At 37.1% G+C, this 22,088-nt stretch overlaps 1 protein-coding gene across 5 annotated transcripts in view; it reads left to right on the top strand.

Annotated features, from left to right (window-relative positions):
• dscama (Down syndrome cell adhesion molecule a) overlaps positions 1–17,495 on the top strand; it is an 80,579-nt gene extending 63,084 nt beyond the window's left edge. Inside the window, exons 15-32 of one of the 5 annotated variants that reach the window (XM_067397609.1) lie at positions 231–301; positions 1,108–1,348; positions 1,667–1,813; positions 4,942–5,097; positions 5,235–5,368; positions 5,963–6,116; positions 8,096–8,213; positions 8,492–8,652; positions 8,736–8,834; positions 10,091–10,279; positions 10,611–10,901; positions 12,912–13,088; positions 13,264–13,294; positions 13,715–13,830; positions 13,931–14,080; positions 14,201–14,398; positions 15,362–15,664; positions 17,149–17,495. In XM_067397609.1, coding sequence (XP_067253710.1) covers positions 231–301; positions 1,108–1,348; positions 1,667–1,813; positions 4,942–5,097; positions 5,235–5,368; positions 5,963–6,116; positions 8,096–8,213; positions 8,492–8,652; positions 8,736–8,834; positions 10,091–10,279; positions 10,611–10,901; positions 12,912–13,088; positions 13,264–13,294; positions 13,715–13,830; positions 13,931–14,080; positions 14,201–14,398; positions 15,362–15,664; positions 17,149–17,495 — 3,083 coding nt within the window. Of the gene's footprint in view, positions 1–230; positions 302–1,107; positions 1,349–1,666; positions 1,814–4,941; positions 5,098–5,234; positions 5,387–5,962; positions 6,117–8,095; positions 8,214–8,491; positions 8,653–8,735; positions 8,835–10,090; positions 10,280–10,610; positions 10,902–12,911; positions 13,089–13,263; positions 13,295–13,714; positions 13,831–13,930; positions 14,111–14,200; positions 14,399–15,361; positions 15,669–17,145 lie in introns of all 5 variants that reach the window. The other 4 variants (XM_067397610.1, XM_067397608.1, XM_067397606.1 and 1 more) reach the window with 4 other exon arrangements.
• The last annotated feature ends 4,593 nt before the right edge of the window (positions 17,496–22,088 follow it).

Raw genomic sequence — 22,088 nt, 5'->3', positions numbered from 1 at the left:
CATAGATCAAATAGTAATGCAAACATATTGTTAATGTTTCACTTCCTATTGAATTGTTCCATCAGTTGACACAGAGAAGCAATTATGTTGCAATACTGCCAGCTGGTGGTCAAGGTTGACATTACAGGAGAGTGACTGAGATACTTATAAGCGCTGGTGCCACTGTTTATGAGAAATATGAAAGCAGATGTCAGACCAGAATAACCAGAGTAAATGTTTGACCGCTCTAGATCCAGAAGGACCACCCCAAGATGTAACGCTGGAAGCCATCACCTCCCAAAGCATAAAAGTTACATGGAAGGTAGGCCACAGGGTATTATGACTGTATCAATGCTGTTTTACTGTAGTGTAATTTGTTATGTAATTATTATTAATTATTTAATTATAATATGTATATATTAATACATATTTATAATAATAAAGAAATGAATAATATATTTAGTGTGTATATATATATATATATATATATGTATATGTGTGTGTGTTATTTAAATTTTATTTTATTATAGTTTTATAATAAATGTATATACTGTATTGACTACAAAACGTTTAACTAATTTATATATAGTTAATAAAATATATGTATGTATAGATTTTATATATATATATATATATATATATATATATATATATTTAATGTGTGTGTATATTTTTATTTGAATACTAGTTTAATAATACATTTGTATGACGTATTTATATTTGACTACAAAACTAATTTCAACTAAAGTAGTTTTGTAGTCTAGTTATAAATTAGACTACAAAACATACACACACGCAATTAATAATAATAATAATAATAATATATCTATATATAATTAGTTATTTTTATTATTTAATATATTTATAATTTTGAATTACTCATAATATTTGTTTGATTAAAAATACATAAAACAAATTATAGAAAGTGTGTGTGTTTGTGAATATTTAGATTTTTTATTTTTTTCTGATGTAGAGAGAATGTTTAACCATGAAATATAAGACTATATTTTTTAATTAATATATTTTTTGCACTTTTCATTTATGTGAAGCTATATATACGGATTTATGTCAATAACTGCGGTCTTGCTGGTGAAGATGTTTTTCCAAATATCATTTCATCATCTGTAGGCACCTCTGAAACATCTCCAGAATGGCGTGATCAGGGGATATCAGGTGTGTCATCGAGAACACTCCATAAACGGCAGTCACCAGTTCGTCTGCATCAGTATGGAGGCCACGGGAGAGACGGAGTCCCTGAGCCTCAACAACTTGAAGAAGTTCACAGAGTATGAGGTGGTGGTGCAGGCCAGTAACAGTGCCGGGCCGGGACCCGCTTCCAGTGAGGTCCGGGCAACAACAATGGAGGACGGTAAGCCATTGTAATCATTCAGATGATGAACGGACCACTTTTTGGATGACCTATAAATGAAAGAACTAATGTAACCAGTTTTTATAGCTTTAATTAATCTTTAAAAAATGAATCATACGCATCAAGCACATTTCTTTAATATTTGCTGCCATCTAGTGGCTACTTGAAATGTTTGCAAAGCTTGGAATTCTTGTATGGTCTGTCTCGGATTCAATCCAATCCAAGTTCATTTGTCAATTTCAGTTTCATCACACCTACAATACATATTCTGTGAGTAATTATGCTGTTCTGATGGCTTTTTATTTCTCTTTTGCTCAGTACCCAGCAGAGCTCCAGAGAAGGTTGTGGCCACTGCCGCTTCCCCTGAAAGCATCTCTCTGTCCTGGCAGACTCCATCCAGGGAAGCTCTCAATGGAGTTCTACAGGGTTTCCGCATCATCTACTGGGCCAATCTACCAGACGGAGGTAAAACTCAGACCCCAGGAAGTGCCTGAGATAGTTTTAATAAAAAAATAGTAATAATAAATAAAACATACACTACCATTTGGGTTATATATTTTATAATATACAATATCTTATATATAATATCTTATTTTATATATATATATCTCAGTGCTGTCAAGCTATAATCGTGATTAATCACACCCAAAATAAGTTTTTTACATAATATGTGTGTGTACTGTGTATAATTATTATGTATATATAAATGCACACATGCATGTATATATTTATTTTTATATATAAAATATTTATAACTGTAAATACAGTATATACATGCAAATATTTCTTAAATTTATATACATGTATGTGTGTGTGTGTGTATATTATATATATATACATAATAATTATACACAGTACACATATATTATGTAAAAACAAACTTATTTTGGATGCAGTTACTTGCGATTAATCGTTTGACAGCACTAAAACATGTAATATATAACATGTATTTTATATATATATATATATATATATATATATATATATATATATATATATATATATATAGCATCCATAGACCACTAGGGGGCAGAATATACCTTTTCAACTGGAAATTCTTCCTTCAGAATCCTTTATGAAAAATGACTATCCATATTACAGACTAGAAATATTGCATCCCAAATCATCGAACATTAGCATATTATTTTAAAGTGTGCTTTTTGGGCTAATATTGTCTACAACAGGTTCTCTCATGTAGATACATGCCGCTATGTGACTGAGGGGTATGTAGGATCAATGCAATTCTATGACCCAGTACTGGCGTATTAGCTTTACTATATACTCAAAAAATGCATACCACCAATGCAGTACGTGCATTTTGCAGTTCAGCAATATTCTCTTTTCATAAGTGTTGTGCCAGCATGCATACTTGAAGTGGCCTCTCGTGAGTGATTTAGACTGTGAGGTTAGCTAATCGATCACTCAGCGCTGGAGCACACAAACCAGAGAGCAACATAACACATTCCGCACACCTGTTTAATTGGCTGCTTTATGGCTCTCGATCAACTTGTGCTCAGTAGAACAAACTCACAGCACACATTATGTCGATCCGGCTCTTTCCAGGAGCTATTTGCTTATAAATTGCCTTATTATGAAGCAGCAGAATTCAGCCCGGGCGACTCTAGGACAAAATTCAGCAAAGAGTTGCAAAAGACAGTGGCTCTTTTCCATCCAACAGCGGCAGTTAGAGTGTGAAGGGAATGATAGATAGCAGGAAAAAATTTAGACATTAAGAATGTAAAACCTGCAACTCTCCTGGATAGCTGCAGAAAATCTCAGTGTCTGCCCTATATCTCATAAATCTAACCTGTATGGGTTGTAGTTCATTTTGTATGAACAATTTTTCAACCTTCACTCTTGATATCATATCATAATTTTCACACCAGGGGCCAGGTGCATAAACATAGCCACTATGTTAAGACCGTGTTTCAGAACTAGAAAAAATGAGATGAGTAACTCGTAAGACTAGTATAAGCAGTTTATGCAACCAGCCACAGTACGTTTATAAAAGTACTTGTTAAAGTGTACTTCTTTTTCACAACAGTTTGCAAAGCCTGCATGTTTCGTGTGTGTATGTGTGTTTGAATTTACAGTAAATAATGTGTTCACTTTAGCATTATATCAGCACTATCAGCTACCATATCAACTGACAGCAGGTCTTGAGAAAAATTTCTCTAAAATCTAAGTCTCTAAATGGTAGGTCTGCATGATAACGTCATTCAAGTGTTTGAAATAACATTTTAAAAGGCAAACATGAGAACATCTTGTCCAACAAAAGACAACATTTAATAACGTGTTTTTACTCTAAACTCACTTCATAACGTCAGTTGAGTGTTTGAAATAGCATTTTGATTAGTATTGCATTATACTTTATGATTATGGAAATACCTGAGAAGGCATGAAGAACACAGATAAACCATGTATTGTCGTAGTCGCCTGTTTTTTATATTCATGTTTAATCAATCAAAGCGTTTTTTTATCTTGTTTTTATTCAGTCACAGCGATAGTATGATGTCCATAGGGGATTTCCTGGAACGACATGCATTATATTGCGGTAGACATATTTGGAGGATCTGTTTTATACTATAATCGATCCTATTCTGGGTAAAAATAGAAAAAATAATGATTCTTTCTAAAGAACTTTTAGGGAAATGTATAATCAATATGTTTTTCTTCAGTAACCCTGCATTTTTCATTCAAGTTTTCTGTAAAATACAAATATTATTATTTTCTAATTATTATAGTTATATTTATCATTAAATACTCAATTTTTTATTTTTAATAAAGAAATGTATTACAATAGTTATTTTTATTATTTGGTTGAATATTTTTTATTTAGCAATAATGATAATATTAATAATTATTATTAGGCCTGGGACAATACATCGATTCTCAGTTCGCGATTACAATTATTTTGGATCGATTCTGATATTTTCCGAATGTATCGCAAATTGATTCTGATCTTAGTACTACGTGCTTTAGAAACACCAGTACACTGCCTGCTTCCAATTCCTTTATACACAGCACTTAAACCTAAAATAATCATTCATAAATTTCGAAAAGGTTGAAGGGAATTACAAAGGTGTTCGCAGTGGGCTGTGTTTACATTAATCTAACGTCATAAAAACATTCTGAGCCGAGGTGCAAATATATTTAACTACTTATATGACTCAGCCGAACACAGCTCTCTTCTTTGTGAGCACTTGAGCGTGCGCATAAAAACTAGCCTAGAGTGCCATCTGCTGTTAAAAACTAAGCTCAGAATCGATTTGAGAGAATTACGGTTCATCTGCAAAATATCAGAATTGATCCTGAATAACTGTATCGAGAATCTATGTATTGTCCCAGCCCTAATTATTATTATTATTATTATTATTATTAGTCAAATTAATATATTAGCACAAAATTTGGGCCAAATTGTGCAGCCCTACAAACAAGCAAAACAAACCTGGTATTGTTTATCTTCTTTTATTTTTCATTTTTTTTTATAAATTGCATTTTAAATCGCAATTTTAACCAGAAAAATCGCAATTAGATTTTTACTCCAAATCGTGCAGCCCTACTAAATAGCCTTATTGTTTATGGCACCACAGAACTAGGGGAAATCAGAAATGTCACTACCCAGAAGGCCCCACTGGAGCTGGAGGGTCTGGAAAAATACACCAACTACAGTATCCAGGTGCTGGCCTTCACCAGAGCAGGAGACGGAGTGCGCAGCGACCAGATCTACATCCGCACCAAAGAGGATGGTATGACCGACAGATATCCATTCTGTGATCAACTGAAGTCATAGCTTATGTTTTGGGATATCATTGCTGTCAAATTCTGTTTGCCAGTCTGAACAGCATAAAGATTTCTCCAAACAGCCTGACTCTTTTCCCTGCAGTGCCAGGTCCGCCCGGTGGGGTGAAGGCAGCTGCGGCCTCCAGCTCTGTTGTGTACGTTTCTTGGCTCCCTCCGCTGAAGCTGAATGGCGTCATTAGGAAATACACAGTCTTCTGTTCCAGCTCGTATCCCACGGTAAGACTCGGCCAACTGGTCTCATACTAACAGGAGAGATATCAGGCTGGCTATTAAGACAGTGTTAAACAGTGTGTGGAAGTGCAAACATTTTAGCACACCGCCAATACTGTGCCATCAAGCTTAAAGGTGACGTTTAATACCTTCTCCTTTCCCAGTTTGAAACTGAAGTTGCGATAGTCTTTACATCCTTATTGTGACGTATATCTGAGTGAAACGGCTTCTTGAACAAGCAAAAATGTAGGGCGGTGCTTGATTTTTTCGATCAGGATTTGATTGGATAGTTGTGGTTTGCTATTGGCCGATCTCATGTGAGTGACAGGTTGCCCCGCCCTCACACCGGTAAACACGTCATGAGAGAAGAGATTTCACTGCAAGATTAAAGATTATGAGGGCACATGAATTTTAAAAAACAGAATGTGCACGGATAAATCATTTACAATAAATACTGCAAATATTCCATTAAAAAAATAATTTAATTTCATTTTTGGTGACTTTAATATGAGAAACCTGGGTGTAGCTGTAAATCTGTTCATCCAACCAATGAAAGACACAATGACTAACCAGCAATCGCTTATTCTGGGTCTTGTTCAGGTGGTCAGTGAGTTTGAAGTGGCCCCAGATGAATTCCTCCACCGGGTTCACAATCTCAGTCGCAACAGGAAGTACAGTATCTGGGTGATGGCGGTAACTGCGGCCGGCCGGGGTAACAGCAGTGATGTCATCACCGTGGAACCTCTGGCTAAAGGTGAGTCAGTTACCTTCATTCTTCAGGAGGAAAGAAGCTGAACTGTGGTTTTAGGAGCGACATTTTAAAGTCAAACCTCATGTGGTATGTGGAGTAATTAGTTGTATTTTGAGTTCTCGGCACTCTCTTGTGGCCCTTCACATGAGGAGCATGACAAAATCTTTTGAATACAAAATATGCCATGGTGTATAAATATGCTGAAATACACAGTGGTCCAAAAAAAGTATTTGGGCACTAAGGGTACAACTAACAACAAAAAACGCTGTAATATGCTGCCAGGCCAGTAGTTGGCAATGCCACTTTGTAAAAAAAAAAAACTATGCAGCTATAGACTGAAAACATAATATGCATATGCATGTGGCCCAATTAAAGGCTCACGCTCCCCACCCCCGAGCTCGCGCTTGCCTGTGCATAACAGTGCATAAACTAAGTTTACACTGCTAATATAACCCTCAAAATGGATCTTTACAAAGTGTTCGTCATGCATGCTGCATGCATGCGTCGGATTATGTGGGTATTGTATTTATTTGGATGTTTACATTTGATTCTGAATGAATTTGAGGCTGTCCTCCGTGGCTAACGGCTAATGCTGCACTGTTGGAGAGATTTATAAAGAATGAAGTTGTGTTTATGAATTATACAGACTGCAAGTGTTTAATAATGAAAATAACGACGGCTCTTGTCTCCATGAATACTGTAAGAAACAATGGTAACTTTAACCACATTTAACAGTACATTAGCAACATGCTAACGAAACATTTAGAAAGACAATTTACAAATATCACTAAAAATATCATGATATCATGGAATCATGTCAGTTATTATTGCTCCATCTGCCATTTTTTGCTATTGTTCTTGCTTGCTTACCTAGTCTGATGATTCAGCTGTGCACATCCAGACTTTAATACTGGCTGCCCTTGTCTAATGCCTTGAACATGGGCTGGCATATGCAAATATTGGGGGTGTACATATTAATGATCCTGACTGTTACGTAACAGTCGGTGTTATGTTGAGATTCGCCTGTTCTTCAGAGGTCTTTTAAACAAATGAGATTTATATAAGAAGGAGGAAACAAATGGAGTTTGAGACTTACTGTATGTCATTTCCATGTACTGAACTTGTTATTCAACTATGCCAATATAAATTCAATTTTTAATTATAGGGCACTTTTAAAAAAACATTTTCAAAAGTTTGAGTTTTCAGGCCCCCAAAACACCATTGTCATATAAATGAATGGCCAATACACATAAAAAGTTTTCCATTTTTAGTTGAAAACAGTGTTGTATAAACACCCCCTTAAGCACATTTTAAGAGGTCTAAATGTCACTGCATTAAACAAAATATCGAACTGATTGGCATCTGCAAACAAATGCTGCAAGAGCTTTTAGCAAAACTAACATTTTTCTGAGCCATTTACTGCTAACTCAGTGTGATCTTGAAGTCAGTTCCTCTTTTTGAAGCCAACAAACCTCTTTCAGTGCAGCATTTTGATATTTTAAACAGCATTTGATATTTTGCTTTCTAATGCAGCAACATATTTAACATATATAGTGTACATTACTGTTTAGGGTCAGTTTAAATGTTTTTCAAACAAATCTACGGTCATGATCCTTACATGATCCTTCAGAAATCATTTTAATATGCTCATTTACTGCTCAAAAGCATTTCTTATTATTATCATGTTGAAAACCGTTGAGCTGATTAATATTTTTGTGGAAACTGATACATTTTTTTTGATTTCTTTAATTAGGACGTTCAAAAAAACAGAATTTATTTGAAATAGAAATCTTTTATTACATTATAAAATCTTTACTGTCACTTTTGATCAATTTAATGCATCCTATGCTGACACCATATTAAAAAAATATTTTTAATATGGTGTAATTTGCATTTGATTGTGCTTTGCAGTGAGATTATGAAGCATTAAGCTTTCACAGATCAATAAAATAATGAATTGTGGTGTTTTTTAATCTAAACAGCTCCTGCCAAAATCCTCACATTTAGTGGCACCGTTACAACACCTTGGATGAGGGATGTTGTTTTACCCTGCAGGGCGGTCGGAGATCCACCTCCTGCTGTCAAATGGCTGAAAGAGAGGTAAACAAACCTGTTTCAGGGCCACCAGTGAGAATGTATAAAATATACACTCTAAAAAATAATATTCACATGAGTATGAGCATGTAAAAAAACAAAACAAATATGCTATATACTGAGTTTAGTATCATAGTGAAGAACATACTGCAGTGCAGTTCTAGCTTTTCATTAAGAGCAAACACGAGCATCTGAATACCTATGACTAGAATCAGTCACTGGGGAATGCTGGGAAATGTCATACTCTGCCCCCTTCATTGACGATTCACACTGTTTCTCGACAGCGGGAGCCCGGCCCCTGCGGTCATTGATGGAAGACGCAGTATCCATGGAAATGGCAGCTTCGTCATTAAAACTGTGAAAGCAGAGGATTCTGGGTATTACACATGTGTCGCTAGCAATAACTGGGGAACTGACGAAATAATTCTGAACCTCCAGGTTCAAGGTGAGGTGTGAGAGTCGGGCGGGATGATCACTTTCTGTATAGTTATTACGCAGCGTTTCTCACTGTATAAATATCATCTTCAGTCCCCCCAGACCAACCTCGTCTCACTGTGACCAAGACAACCACCACATCTATTACCGTGACCTGGACACCAGGAGACAATGGCGGGAGCTCCATTAGAGGTGAGCCGCTTCCACCTTCAGCTGCTTTTCATGCTGAGGAAAAAAAAACAGTGAATAAAACTGTGTGGGTTTTATCTTTGTTGATCATGATTTTTTTTTTTTTTTACATATTCTATTCAAATCCATTTCGTATTTTGTAGCCTGGACAGCAAAAAACAAATAAAATGTTTTAAAAACCCAATCGAAACATGGGCGTGGGTGGTTTAAAACCCAATTAAAAACAGATATTTTCCCCTAAATTAATATAAAATTTAATTAATGTGCAATTACAGTTGTGTGCACTGTTCGACAGGGTTTAAGGTTTTGAATGTGGCTCATCCAATCAGTTTCATCATATTAGTTTGACTTTTTTGAGTCTGTTTATTTGAGTCTCAAAACATAATCTGAATCTCTTTTTATGTTGATGGCAGACTTATTTGATATGAATAATCTGATTCTTTGGTTTGTGCCCATTAAGTTCCTAATGAAAAGAAAAAATAATCATAAAAGAATACACGTTCATTTGATTAAAATACTACTGGATTACCCCCAAAAATGGCATTACATGGTTAAAATAAAATAAACACCTACTGTTAAAATTTTTGTATTTTGAAATAAATGTATACATTTATTCGGCCAGATTGCATAAAAATGTTTCATGAGCAGCAAATCAGCATATTAGAATGATTTCTGAAGGATCATGTGACACTGAAGACTGGAGTAATGATGCTGAAAATTCAGCTTTGCATCACAGGAATAATTTGCATTTTAAAATATAGTGAATTAGAAAACAGTTGTTTTAAATTGTAATAATATTTCACAATGTTACTGTTTTCCCTGTATTTTTGATCAAATAAATGCAGCTTTGACGAGAAGAAGAGACTTAAGAGATGACATGCGAGAAATCCTATCTATCCCCAAACTTTGAACAATACTGTAAATATAAACCATTTACATAACTACCATTACAGTGCATAAATATGTGTATAGATATAAAATATTAAGTGCGTGCTTTCGGACACAAAACGTGTTTGAATGTGTAAAATACAGCAATGTCTACAATGCATCCATCCTCCCTTGTCACACTGACAAGATACTCTGTTGTTGTGAAAGAAAACCACTCTCTCAGTATTGTGCTGATGAAGTCATCACTATAGCAACCGATGTGGATGTGCTGGATATTAATGGATCTGATTCATCACATGAAAAATGAAGTTCAAAACAAAGATTTGTTTTTGTGAATTAATTCTGTCTGACTTTTGTCTGCCTTCATGAAGGATATATTCTGCAATACTCAGAGGACAACAGTGAGAAGTGGGGAAGTATTTCCATTAGTCCTAGTGAGCGTTCCTACCGTCTGGAGAACCTCAACTGTGGCACCTGGTACAAGTTCACGCTAACGGCCCAGAATGCTGTTGGTCCAGGCCGAATCAGTGAGATAATTGAAGCAAAGACTCATGGGAAAGGTGTGCATTTTATTATGCTCTTATTTGTTCTGTAAAAACAGTATTCTCAAATAACGGTGACCCTGCTAACAATGTACTGTATAAATATAATTTTTGAGAACATTATTAAAGACCAGATAATTTTGAACGAACTGGAAGAAGGTTTGTTTATAACTTTGCCAGAATGTTAGCCGAAGTTCTGAGAACGTTCCCTGTTATCTGGGGACTCCCAGGGAATGCATGCACTGATAGAATGAATACCTTGAATGAAAAGTGAATACTTTGTAAATTGTTGAAAATAGTGATCATAAACCCCCTTCCTGTTCTCCTTCATCCTCTTTACCCTTCACAGAGCCACAGTACTCCAAAGAGCAGGAGCTGTTTACTAGCATTAACGGCACATGCGTCAAACTCAACCTGATTGGCTGGAATGATGGCGGCTGTCCAATCACTTCCTTCACTCTGGAATACCGTCCGTTGGACAGCCCCGTGTGGACCAAAGCAAAGCACACGTCTCTTACAAAGAGCTTCAACCTGCAGGACCTGCAGGAAGCCACATGGTACGAACTGCAGATGAAGGTGTACAACAGCGCCGGACTGGCCGAGAAACGTGTCAAATTTGCTACTCTGAACAACGACGGCAGTAAGTAAAGTTTGATCCATCACTCTTTGCACCTTTAAAGATGACCTATTATGCTTTTTTACATTTTCAACTTTATTTAGAATGTAATGTTGCTATTTGAGCGTGAAAAAGGTCCACAAAGTTACAAAGTCACTCCAAAGGGAGTTATTCTCACACTGTTTCTAAACTCCCGTTGATTGTAGTCTTTGAGTTTTCTTCTGGGATAGAACACGTCACAAAATTCCTCATTTAAAGGATTAGTTCACTTTAAAGGTACCCTAGATTGTTTTTTTACAAGATGCAATATAAGTCCTAGGTGTCCCCTGAATGTGTCTGTGAAGTTTCAGCTCAAAATACCCCATAGAGTTTTTTAATTAATTTTTTTAACTGCCTATTTTGGGGCATCATTAACTACGCACCGTTTTTTTCAGCACGGCCCCTTTAAGAGATGCGCTCCCTCTGCCACACGAGCTCTCGACTATATATACATTCCATAAACAAAGTTTACACAGCTAATATAACCCTCAAATGGATCTTTACAAGATGTTCGTCATGCATGCTGTATGCATGCTTCGAATTATGTGAGTAAAGTATTTATTTAGATGGTTATGTTTTGATTCTGTGTTAGTTTGAGGCTATGTTCTGTGGCTAAAGCTAACATTAAACACTGTTGGAGAGATTTATAAAGAATGAAGTTGTGTTTATGCATTATACAGACTGCACGTGTTTAAAAATGAAAATAGCAACGACTCTCGTCTCTGTGAATACAGTAAGAAACGATGGTAACTGTAAGACTACATTAGCAACATGCTAACAAAACATTTAGAAAGACAATTTACAAATATCACTAAAAATATCATGTTATCATGGATCATGTCAGTTATTATTGCTCCATCTGCCATTTTTCGCTATTGTCTTTGCTTGCTTACCTTGTCTGTGCACAGATCCAGATGTTAACACTGCATTTCCTTGTCTAATGCATCAAACATGGACTGGCTTTATGCAAATATTGGGGCCTAATGATCCCAACTGTTACGTAACAGTCGGTGTTATGTTGAGATCCGCTTTTTTTTTTTTTGGAGGTCTTTTAAACAAATGAGATTTACATAAGAAGGAGGAAACAATGGAGTTTGAAACTCAATGTATGTCTTTTCCATGTACTGAACTCTTGTTATGTAACTATGCCTAGGTAAATTCAAATTTTTATTCTAGGGCACCTTTAAAATGAAATTACCTCAAGCTTTACTCACCCTCAAGCCATCCTAGGTGTATATGACTTTCTTCTTTTTGATGAACACAATCTGAGATATTAATAAATATCCTGATGCGTCCAAGCTTTATAATGGCAGTAAACGGGACCAACGAGTTTAGAAGCTCAAGAAAGATCCATCCATTATAAATGTACTCCACACGGCTCCGGGGGGGTTAATAAAGACCTTCTGAAGCTTCATACTCGTTGGTCCCATTCACTGCCATTATAAAGCTTGGACGCATCAGGATATTTATTAATATAACTCCGATTGTGTTCATCAGAAAGAAGAAAGTCATATACACCTAGGATGGCTTGAGGGTGAGTAATTTACATTTTAAAGTGAACTAATCCTTTAAATAATTCCTGCCTAAAGCATACACAAAGAAAAGCGGACCAGAGGGGATGATATCCTAGAGACAAGCTGTTTTTTTTTTCCCCTCAATGAATCCTTATGGTAAGGGGCATGACATTTCCGAAACACTCTCGAATCAGTTCAATCAATCACAATACACTGATCCAGCTGGCCAATCAGAGCACATTGCGCTTTTCAGAAGGAGGGGCTTCACAGAGACAGGAGTGTTGCAGACAGACTGTGAAGGGAGGTGCTGCAACAATATAAAATATGTGGAAAATATGTGAAGTTTATTGAATATTCAAGCTTTAAAAACCTATTCTAGTAGGGCCAAAAAACAAAATCAAGGCATAATAGGTCCTCTTTAAAATAATCATCAAAAATGTATTTGTACTTTAAAGCTAAGTATTGAATCTGTTTGCAAAAGGCACCATTCCTCCGCTGGTGAAGACTGCGGTGAAGGGCCCGGAGAGGAAAACAAGCAACGAGGGAATGAAGATGATGGTGACGATCTCATGCATCTTGGTGGGAATGGTGCTGCTCTTCGTCCTGCTGATGGTGCTGAGGAGGAGGAGGAGAGAGCAGAGGCTGAAGCGGCTCAGGGGTCAGATGGTTTTCACAGCTCTTAGCTACAGATCAGTGTTTTCAAAGAGAAGGTGTAGATTCGTAGGCGTAAATACAGACAGCATATGTTGCCGTTTGAGATTTTACTCATATCAGCCTATTTTTCTATTTCCATTTACAGTTTATGTTAATAAAGCTTATTGTTTGTTCCACAGATGCAAAAAGTTTGGCTGAAATGCTTATGAGGTAAACATTTTATTGATTTTTTGGGGGTTTTTTTAAGCAAAATCAGCCCAAAATAGAAACTCTGTCATCATTTACTTGACCTCATTTCATTCCAAACCCATATGACCTTTTTTCTTCTATGCAACATAAAGTAAAATATTTTGAATAATCTCCGAGCTGCTATTCTCCATTCAATGACAGTACAATGACTAAAAGAACCGCCTTTTTCAAATTTGACAGCCTTTGGTTGCCACAGTCTTATATTTTATGGAAACTGCAGCTTAGAAATTCCTCAAAATATCGTATTTTGCGTTCCACAGAAGAAAGAAACCATATAGGTGGGTGAGTATATGATGAACTGTTCCTTTGATGGCTTACGGGTCGTACTGACCTTGTGAAAGCCGAGATGTTATTCACAGGCTTATTTGTGTTTTTCTCCAGTAAGAACACAAGGCCTTCAGACACCATGAACAAACAACAGCAGACCCTCCGCATGCACATCGACATTCCCCGAGCGCAGCTGCTCATTGAAGAGAGAGACACCATGGAAACAGTGGGTGAGTCGTGTTCGCTGAACCATGTTCAAACCTGAATATTTATCTGAGAAACAGCGATACTAGGAGCCTCTAATAGTTCCATCTCTCCCTTCGCTCTTAGACGACAGATCAACGGTGCTGTTGACCGATAACGATTTCGGAGAAACTGCCAAACAGAAGTCGGCCACCGTCACGCACTCCGTCCACTATCAGTCTCTGTCGCAGGCCACCGGCCCGCTGGTGGATGTCTCTGATGTCCGACCTGGGACGAGTAAGAGCAGTCTGTCGAGTAAGAGAGAACGTTTTTTTTTTTTTCCGCTTTCTTAACAAATAAATAATACGTGAATATTTGATTGTGCTGTTTAACTGAGTGTTTCGTAACCATCCTCAGATCCCACCTCTCGCCGTACAGCTAAAGCTGGTCCTGCTGCCCGTAATCGCTACGCCAGTCAGTGGACACTAAATCGCCCTCACCCCCCTGTCTCCGTCCACACTCTCAGCACGGACTGGAGGCTGGGAACTCCTAGAGTGGCCGGATCGGTGGACAAGGAAAGCGACAGCTATAGTGTCAGTCCATCACAGGACACTGGTCAGTTTGCTACACTCACAACAGCCTTCACTGGAAATATATGTAATATATGTACATCTGTACATGTATATAGTATATGTACCCATCATTACAGCTGGATACTTTAGCTCATTTGTTTTAATTATATTATATTTTTGTAGATTATTTGTAATATTACAAAATTGCATTACCTTATCAGTATTTTTACAAAATTCAGTATATATCTCAATGTTTATGTTTTAAAAATGATGAACACGATGAAGATTTATGTTTTTTATGCATGAATATAAAAATAAAAAGCAATATTTACATACCTAAAACACTTTAAAACATATAAAATGGCATGCAGGAACATCCATGAATATCCATTGAATCAGTTTTGAACAGATTCATTTTAACAGACAGATTTATTATATTATGTATAAAATGTATTAAACTTCACTACTCTTTCAGCATTTTATTAAAATACACTACCATTCAAAAGTTTGGGCCCAGTAAGATTTGAGTGAGGACACATTTAAATTCATCAAAAGTGACAGTAAATACATTAATAATGTTAAAATTTAAAATAAATGCTGCTCTTTTGAACTTTCTTTTCATCAAAGAATCTTGAAAAAACGTATCCCTGTTTTCGCAAAAATATTAAGCATCACAACTGTTTTCAACATTGATAATAATACGAAATGTTTCTTGAGCAGCAAATCAGCATATCAGAATGATTTCCGAAGGATCATGTGACACTGAAGACTGGAGTATTGATGCTGAAAATTCAGCTCAGGAATAAATCACATTTTAAAATATATTAATAAAAAATGTTTTCTTTCAAAAACATTAAAAAATCTTACCAAAATTTTGAACAGTAGTGTATCTCTGTCCTTGTTTATTCTGAAAGCAAACAATAATAAGCATTTTAAATTAGCATAATATTGATAAGAACAGCAAAGCTACTGTTGTCGTTGATGAGTTCTGACCCAATGTGTTCAGACCGCGCTCGCAGCAGCATGGTCTCCACTGAGAGCGCATCTTCTACGTACGAGGAGCTGGCCAGAGCCTATGAGCATGCCAAGATGGAGGAACAACTACGGCATGCCAAGTTCACCATCACAGAGTGTTTCATCTCGGACACATCCTCCGAGCAGATGACCGCCGGCACCAATGATTACACGGACAGTCTGACATCCAGTACACCGTCAGAATCCGGCATCTGCAGGTTCACTGCCTCACCACCCAAACCACAGGACGTCTGCAGGGTGATCAACATGGCCGTACCCAAGGCCCATAGACCAGGTAAGACCACTGATGGGAGGTAATGACTCTGAACTCTGTTTTGCCCAATTGGAGATGTTCTTAATAATCTAGAAAAAAGTTGGTAGACTTAGCATTTAGGAGCAGCATTTTAAGTAATTATATGCTTCCAAAAGCGAAATAATCCTGCCTTCTAAAAGTGTGGTCATATTAGCAAAATTTTGGTGAGATTTCGCTGCCAAAAAAGTCCATTGTTTATAGTAGAAATTAATGAAGCACAGCTCACGTAGAAATCATTCTCGAGCTTCGCATCTTTCTGTTAGTGAACTTTGAACACAAGTGAAAACTGCAAACTCCTTCTTGTACATTCCTGTTGAAATGTCTGGATTTCGCCCACAGAATTTCACCGTGCATCAGGGTTGCCAGGTTTTCACAAAAAAAATTGCCCAATTGCTGTCCGGGGGGTAGAATCTGCGTTTTTGGCAGGGTTCCTCTTTTAAAATTTGGGGTCGCTTGAACCTGCAGACATTAAAAACAACACGCGTGAAGAGTGTTAAAGTAGCCCAATTCCCCGGGAAAAAGACTTGGCAACACTGCAGCGCGTTGGTAAATGTAACCGCACATTAAGACATATCCAAAATTTAAGGCAGAATCCTTTCTGGATCTCATTACAATTGATTTGTTTACCCAATATTTGTTTCTACTGTCTTTTTATGCTTTTATTTGAGTATTACGTTCTTAGATTAGAAAAATGCTAGCATCAAACTCTATTCAATGTCTATTGTTAGCAGAACGTCTCACATGAAGAGAGTATAACAGTAATTTGACCCAACCCTGCTGAAAAAAAAAACATCTTATGCCTGGCTCACACTACAGGAGTTTTAGGCCGATTTATGCACGATTTCCCCCTCCCGAGAATCTGAGAAAAAATCTTGTCCACGACCTCGATCGGTTCCGATGTTCAGTGCAGATTATCTGGTAATGTGAGACGTTCACAGATAAAATCTTGCACCTCCTGATCTGATCTCACACAAATCGGGCTCACCCCGATCATATCAAACATGTTTGATATTTATCGGGATGACCAAGATTGTAATAACATCAGTACTGTCACAAGTACTACTCGACCCGCTCCGAGCGGGATTCGAACCGGCATCTCCAGCATGGGAGGTGGGGTGCGCTAACAAGGACGCTAAAGAACACAGTCTCTAGTGCACCTCTTGAGGCCAGGGAAGTGAGCTCTTACTCTTACAAGGACGCTAAAGACCACAGTCTCTAATGTCAGTTGTTAGCGCACCTCTTGAGGCCAGGGGAGTGAGGTTTACCTGCACAGCTCTTACTGGGCTACGTTACAACAGCACAAGTCTAATCAATGACTAGCTCCTTTGAGGGCAGCTGGTATGAATATAGAAAGTCAGTTCAAAGCAATATTTTTTATTTAATAAAACCAGTATAGATAGACATATGCAATCAAAGTTGAATTTCCTTTTGAAAAGTTGAAAAAAAGTTTCTTCTTCTTGCAGGAGGGGAGCTTGTCCACCTGCCTCCATACCTGCGGATGGACTTTCTTTTGAACCGGGGTGTGTCGGGATCGTCTCGTGAGGCGGCGATGGGCCAGGCCTGTTTGGAGCCGCAGAAAACCCGTTCGCTGAAGCGCCCCGGCCTGCTTGAGCCGACGCCCATGGAGGTGCCGACCAGCAGGGACGTGCAGCAGTGGCAGCCGGGCACGGCCTCGACGCTTCCGCAGAGAGAGGCCGGAACGGACTTGGCGCAGGCTGCCAAAATCAGCACCTCCCAGGAATCACTGCTGGACTCCAGAGGACACTTAAAACAGAACAACAATCCCTACGCAAAGTCCTACACACTGGTATAACAAAGACCGGACAAAAATAAAACATCAAGAGCAAAAAGCGAACTCTTCATGCGCGGTTGTATATATATTTCCACTTCTACTCCTAACAGTTTCTTTATTTTAAGCTTTTTTAAACAGTCAATTCACTTCTTAAAGACAACTCCACACCAAGAGATTGCCAAAATGATTTTATTATTATTATTATTATTAATAATAATTACGATGACTATGATGATTTACTAATTTACTTATTTTAGCAGTTAGTGTGCACAAACTAATGACTGGGAACCCATTTTAATTTTTCTTTTTACTGAAATTTCTTTGTGTAATTAGTTTGAGATACAGCGTGAGAGTGATTTCCATTGGTCCAAAGTTGTCACCGTTCTGCTTCGAAGAAATCCATTTCCTGGGAGTGCATGAGTATGAACCGATTTAAGACGAAGATGACAGTATGAATATCGACCGCTGGAGGGTCCAGCCCAGAATTTTTTGACTACAAAAATAATCAAATGTGAAGATTTCGTATTCTTATGAGTATAAATATATAAAAAAAATATATATATAAAATGAGATTTTTTTTTTATTTGTGGGTATTACAGGGAAATTTTTTGATTTGGTTAATAAAGTCCTTTAGTCATGTTTGCACATATCTTGTTTAACCTAGAAAAGCAAGTCTTGATTGATGATTATTTGTGTTCCATTCTCTGATGGTGCAATATGAAAATTCATGAACCATGTTTGCTTTCTACTGTACTGTATCTCGCCCATGACGTGAGCTCCTGAGAGCCGGAGCGAATGAAATGACAGATTCAGGTGTAAATCAGCTGCAGTGGAAGCAAGGGTTGATTTAGCATGCTGCATGGGGGGAGATCGGACCACCTACTGCACTGACAGTGTGACTCTTTCACCCCCTATGTGTAGTGCACTAGAAAGGTGTCTTCAGGGCACGCTCTCTCTTGTCTTCATTAGATTTATTTTTGCTGCATTGCAGAGATGCTGCACTACAGGGAAAACTGAGACAATCTAAAGAGATCCCCTAAAAGAATAACAATTATGATAATATTAATAAAGAACCACGAGCAGTTCTATATGATTATGGGCATATGGTGGCAATATGGTACTTTTGCCGCTCTGCACCAAACTGTCTTGCAGGGAGAGTTGTGATGAAGAATTGAGATGATATTTCACTATATTTGATTAGATAAATCTATTGTCCTCACTATACTCATTTACAAATGTTTTTGTTGGTTTTCACCTTTTTTCTTTCTTTCTTTTTTTTTTTTTCTTATTTTTTGAGACAGAGTGCTCACAGTTGTGACACTCCAGAAAAGATTTTCCATGATAATCCTGTCGACTAATAAAAGGTTGATCCCCAAACGAATCTGGCAGTTTGGTTTAACGCTTTTCATTTTGCTGTGGGATATAAAGGGATCTGAGCGTATGTGATGAACGGTGAAAATGAACAGCTTAATATCTAAACCGAATTCCTGGGAACTTCAAGCAACAATTCATGTCAATTTATGTCGTTACAAACCTTCAACATTTCTCCTTTTGTGTTCCACAGAACAAAGAACGTCACACAGGGTTTGAAATGACATGAGGGTGAGTAAATGATTTTCATTTAGGGTGAGCTATTGCTTTAATCACAGCAAAGACAGAATCACTGTTTATCGGATCATCTGGATGAATATTAGACATTTGGTTTTGGAAATCATACTTAAATGAGAGACTGAGAGCTCAGCAGGAACACAATGAAAGTAGAACCACACATTCTCCTGAGAGGAAAAAGAACTTGCATCTTCTTGTTGGTGTTCTTCTCCTCAGCTACGGTGGCCCAGGGGGGAAACAGCAGAAAATTAGCAATGCAAACAAAAGATAGAAATAGTCCACAATGCAACTGAATTAAACCACAACACAAATAGTCCACAGCACAATGGAAATCATCAGTGCAACAGAAATAAGCCACATATTGGTTACAACAGAGTGGAAATAGCTTGTTTCCAGTTGTTGTGTTTTGCTAACTGTTGCGCTTATTTCCATTTTATTGCAATGCAACACAAAAGTTTTGTATTGGCAACATGAAGATGTTTTGCAACACTGCAGAATTATCTTTTAATGCAGAGATTTTACCTTTTTATTTTTATTATTTATTTACAAAATGTTTAGTCCTAATGGTCACTGTAGATTCTGTTTAAATACCAGTTATTTATAGTGTTAAATTATATTCAGTGCTGGGTAACTGATTACATGTAATCTGGATTACGTAATCAGATTCCTAAAATTAAATACTTGTAATTAGATTATATTACATTTTAAAATACTCATAATCAGACTACAATTACTTTTCTGTTGATTATATGAATATTTAATATCATACCCTATTCAATTCAATGTGATAAAAGAGTTCAAAAGTAATCAAAAAGTCATCAGATTATATTACCTAAAATGCATAATTGAATAGGTTACTAACTACAATTTTCTTCATGTAATTTATATTCAGTAATGGATTACAGTTTGTAAGTAATCTACCCAGCACTGATTATATTAAAGGGTTAGTTCTCCCAAAAATGAAAATTTTGTCATTAATTACTCACCCTCATGTCGTTCCACACCCGTAAGACCTTCGTTCATCTTCTGAACACAAATTAAGATATTTTTGATAAAATCTGATGGCTCAGTGAGGCCTGTATCGCCAGCAATAACACTCCCTTTTTCAATGTACAAAAAGCTACTAAAAACATATTTAAAACAGTCCATGTGACTACAGTGCTTCAACCTTAATATTATAAAGCGAAGAGAATACTTTTTTTAAAACAAAAAATAGCAAAATAGCGACTTTATTCCACAATATTTAGTGATGGGCGATTTCAAAATGATGCTTCGTGAAGCTTCGAAGCTTTACAAATCTTTTGTTTCGAATCAGTGGTTCAGAGCGCCAAAATCACATGATTTCAGTAAACAAGGCTTCGTTACATCATAAGTGTTTTGAAACTTCAATAGTTCACGTGACTTTGGCAGTTTGATGCGCGCTCCGAACCACTGAATCAAAACAAAAGATTCTTAAAGCTACGAAGCTTCATGAAGCAGTGTTTCGAAATCGCCCATCACTATATTGTTAAATAAAGTCATTATTTGACTCTATATATAGAACGGCATGAGGGTGAGTAATTAATGACAGAATTTTCATTTTTGTTTGAACTAACCCTTTAATATGCAATCCTCCTTTAAATAAGATGGTTTCATAAAGACCACGGTAATAACAAACAAGTTTTCCCGTTTCCTATTGATTTTTTACAATAACGGGCTTGGATTTAAAAGTAAAATCAGGTTTGTGGTCAACATTACTTGAAGAAACGTTGTTTTATTCAACATCATGAATTACACAGTCAAAGGAAATCGAGGGAGCCTATTAAGCCTTTACGAAAGGAGGGACAGTAGCCTATAGGATTAGAAACTCTATCTGAAGTAACTTGGAGAGAAAACAATTAATTGCGTTGTTTTCATCTTTTTTTTTACCATTCTAATTCTGTTGTGCCCACCTCGACCGCCGTACCTCACAGTCTGTTGTTTCGTGAGTGAATTCCCGCACGGCCTTCAAAGAGCGCGAGCAACTCTCTTAAATTGCCGTATTGATTCAGAGGCTTTCCGTGAAGAGCTCGAGACAGCCACTCTTCCTGGAGCACTTGGACAGAAATTGGTTTTATAGTGCTATGTCAGCCCGGTGGGTAATGGGGGAACACGTTAGTCATTGTGACAACTATATTCTCCATCTTCGTCGGAAGTGGGCAACAAATTAAGCGTCGCTGGCACATATTTATAGATGGCCTCGCTCAGCTGTTATTAACCACCGTCCATCGTCATAAATAAAGCTGCAGTGTGTTGAATTCTGATCTCCCTCAGAAACGCAAAGCTGTCAGCAGCACAACACTGATGGCATCACAATCAAGAGAAATGGACAGAGTTCCTCTCTTGGTTGAGAATGCATGCTTACTAAATGCAGTATAGACAGTACCTACTGCCTGCTACTATTTAAAAAAAAAAGTGGTAAGTGGAACAATAGCCAGTATTCCAACAAATGTAGTATGCTATGACTTCATGCATTTTTAATAGAAATATGGGTATGATAAAATAATACAAATCATCACCAACATATTAAAGGGATGGCTCACCCAAAAATTGCATTCATGACATTGATCAGCAACTTAGAGCACTCAGATTTGGTAAACAGAAGCTCAAGCATGCTTGCTTGACGCGCAAGAACCAGTGAGGTTCATTCTCGCATGTCACGCAGCGCATTTGAGCTTCCGCAAACACTCTATGTATGTTAGCTGTTTATTTGTGAATAAAATCGTAAATTAAACATTTTCATTTTTGGGTGAACTATCCCTTTAATACGATTAATTAATCTGTTCTTCATTTAAAGTGATCATGTCTCTTCAGAAGACAACCACTCGATTCATATGGGTTTATTTTATGATCTCTTTTGAAGCATCAGAGTTTTGGGCAACAAAATTTTTTGGGGACAGAAATCTATATCTAAAAATATCTTAATTTATGTTTCGACAATGAAGGAAAGTCGCCGTTTGGAACGACATGAGGGTGAGTGATAACAGA

The sequence above is a fragment of the Chanodichthys erythropterus genome, chromosome 10 (assembly GCF_024489055.1).
Source record: "Chanodichthys erythropterus isolate Z2021 chromosome 10, ASM2448905v1, whole genome shotgun sequence".
NCBI lineage: Eukaryota > Metazoa > Chordata > Actinopteri > Cypriniformes > Xenocyprididae > Chanodichthys > Chanodichthys erythropterus.
Note: the sequence above shows the minus strand (reverse complement) of the source record. Positions and strands in the feature narration are given on the sequence as shown.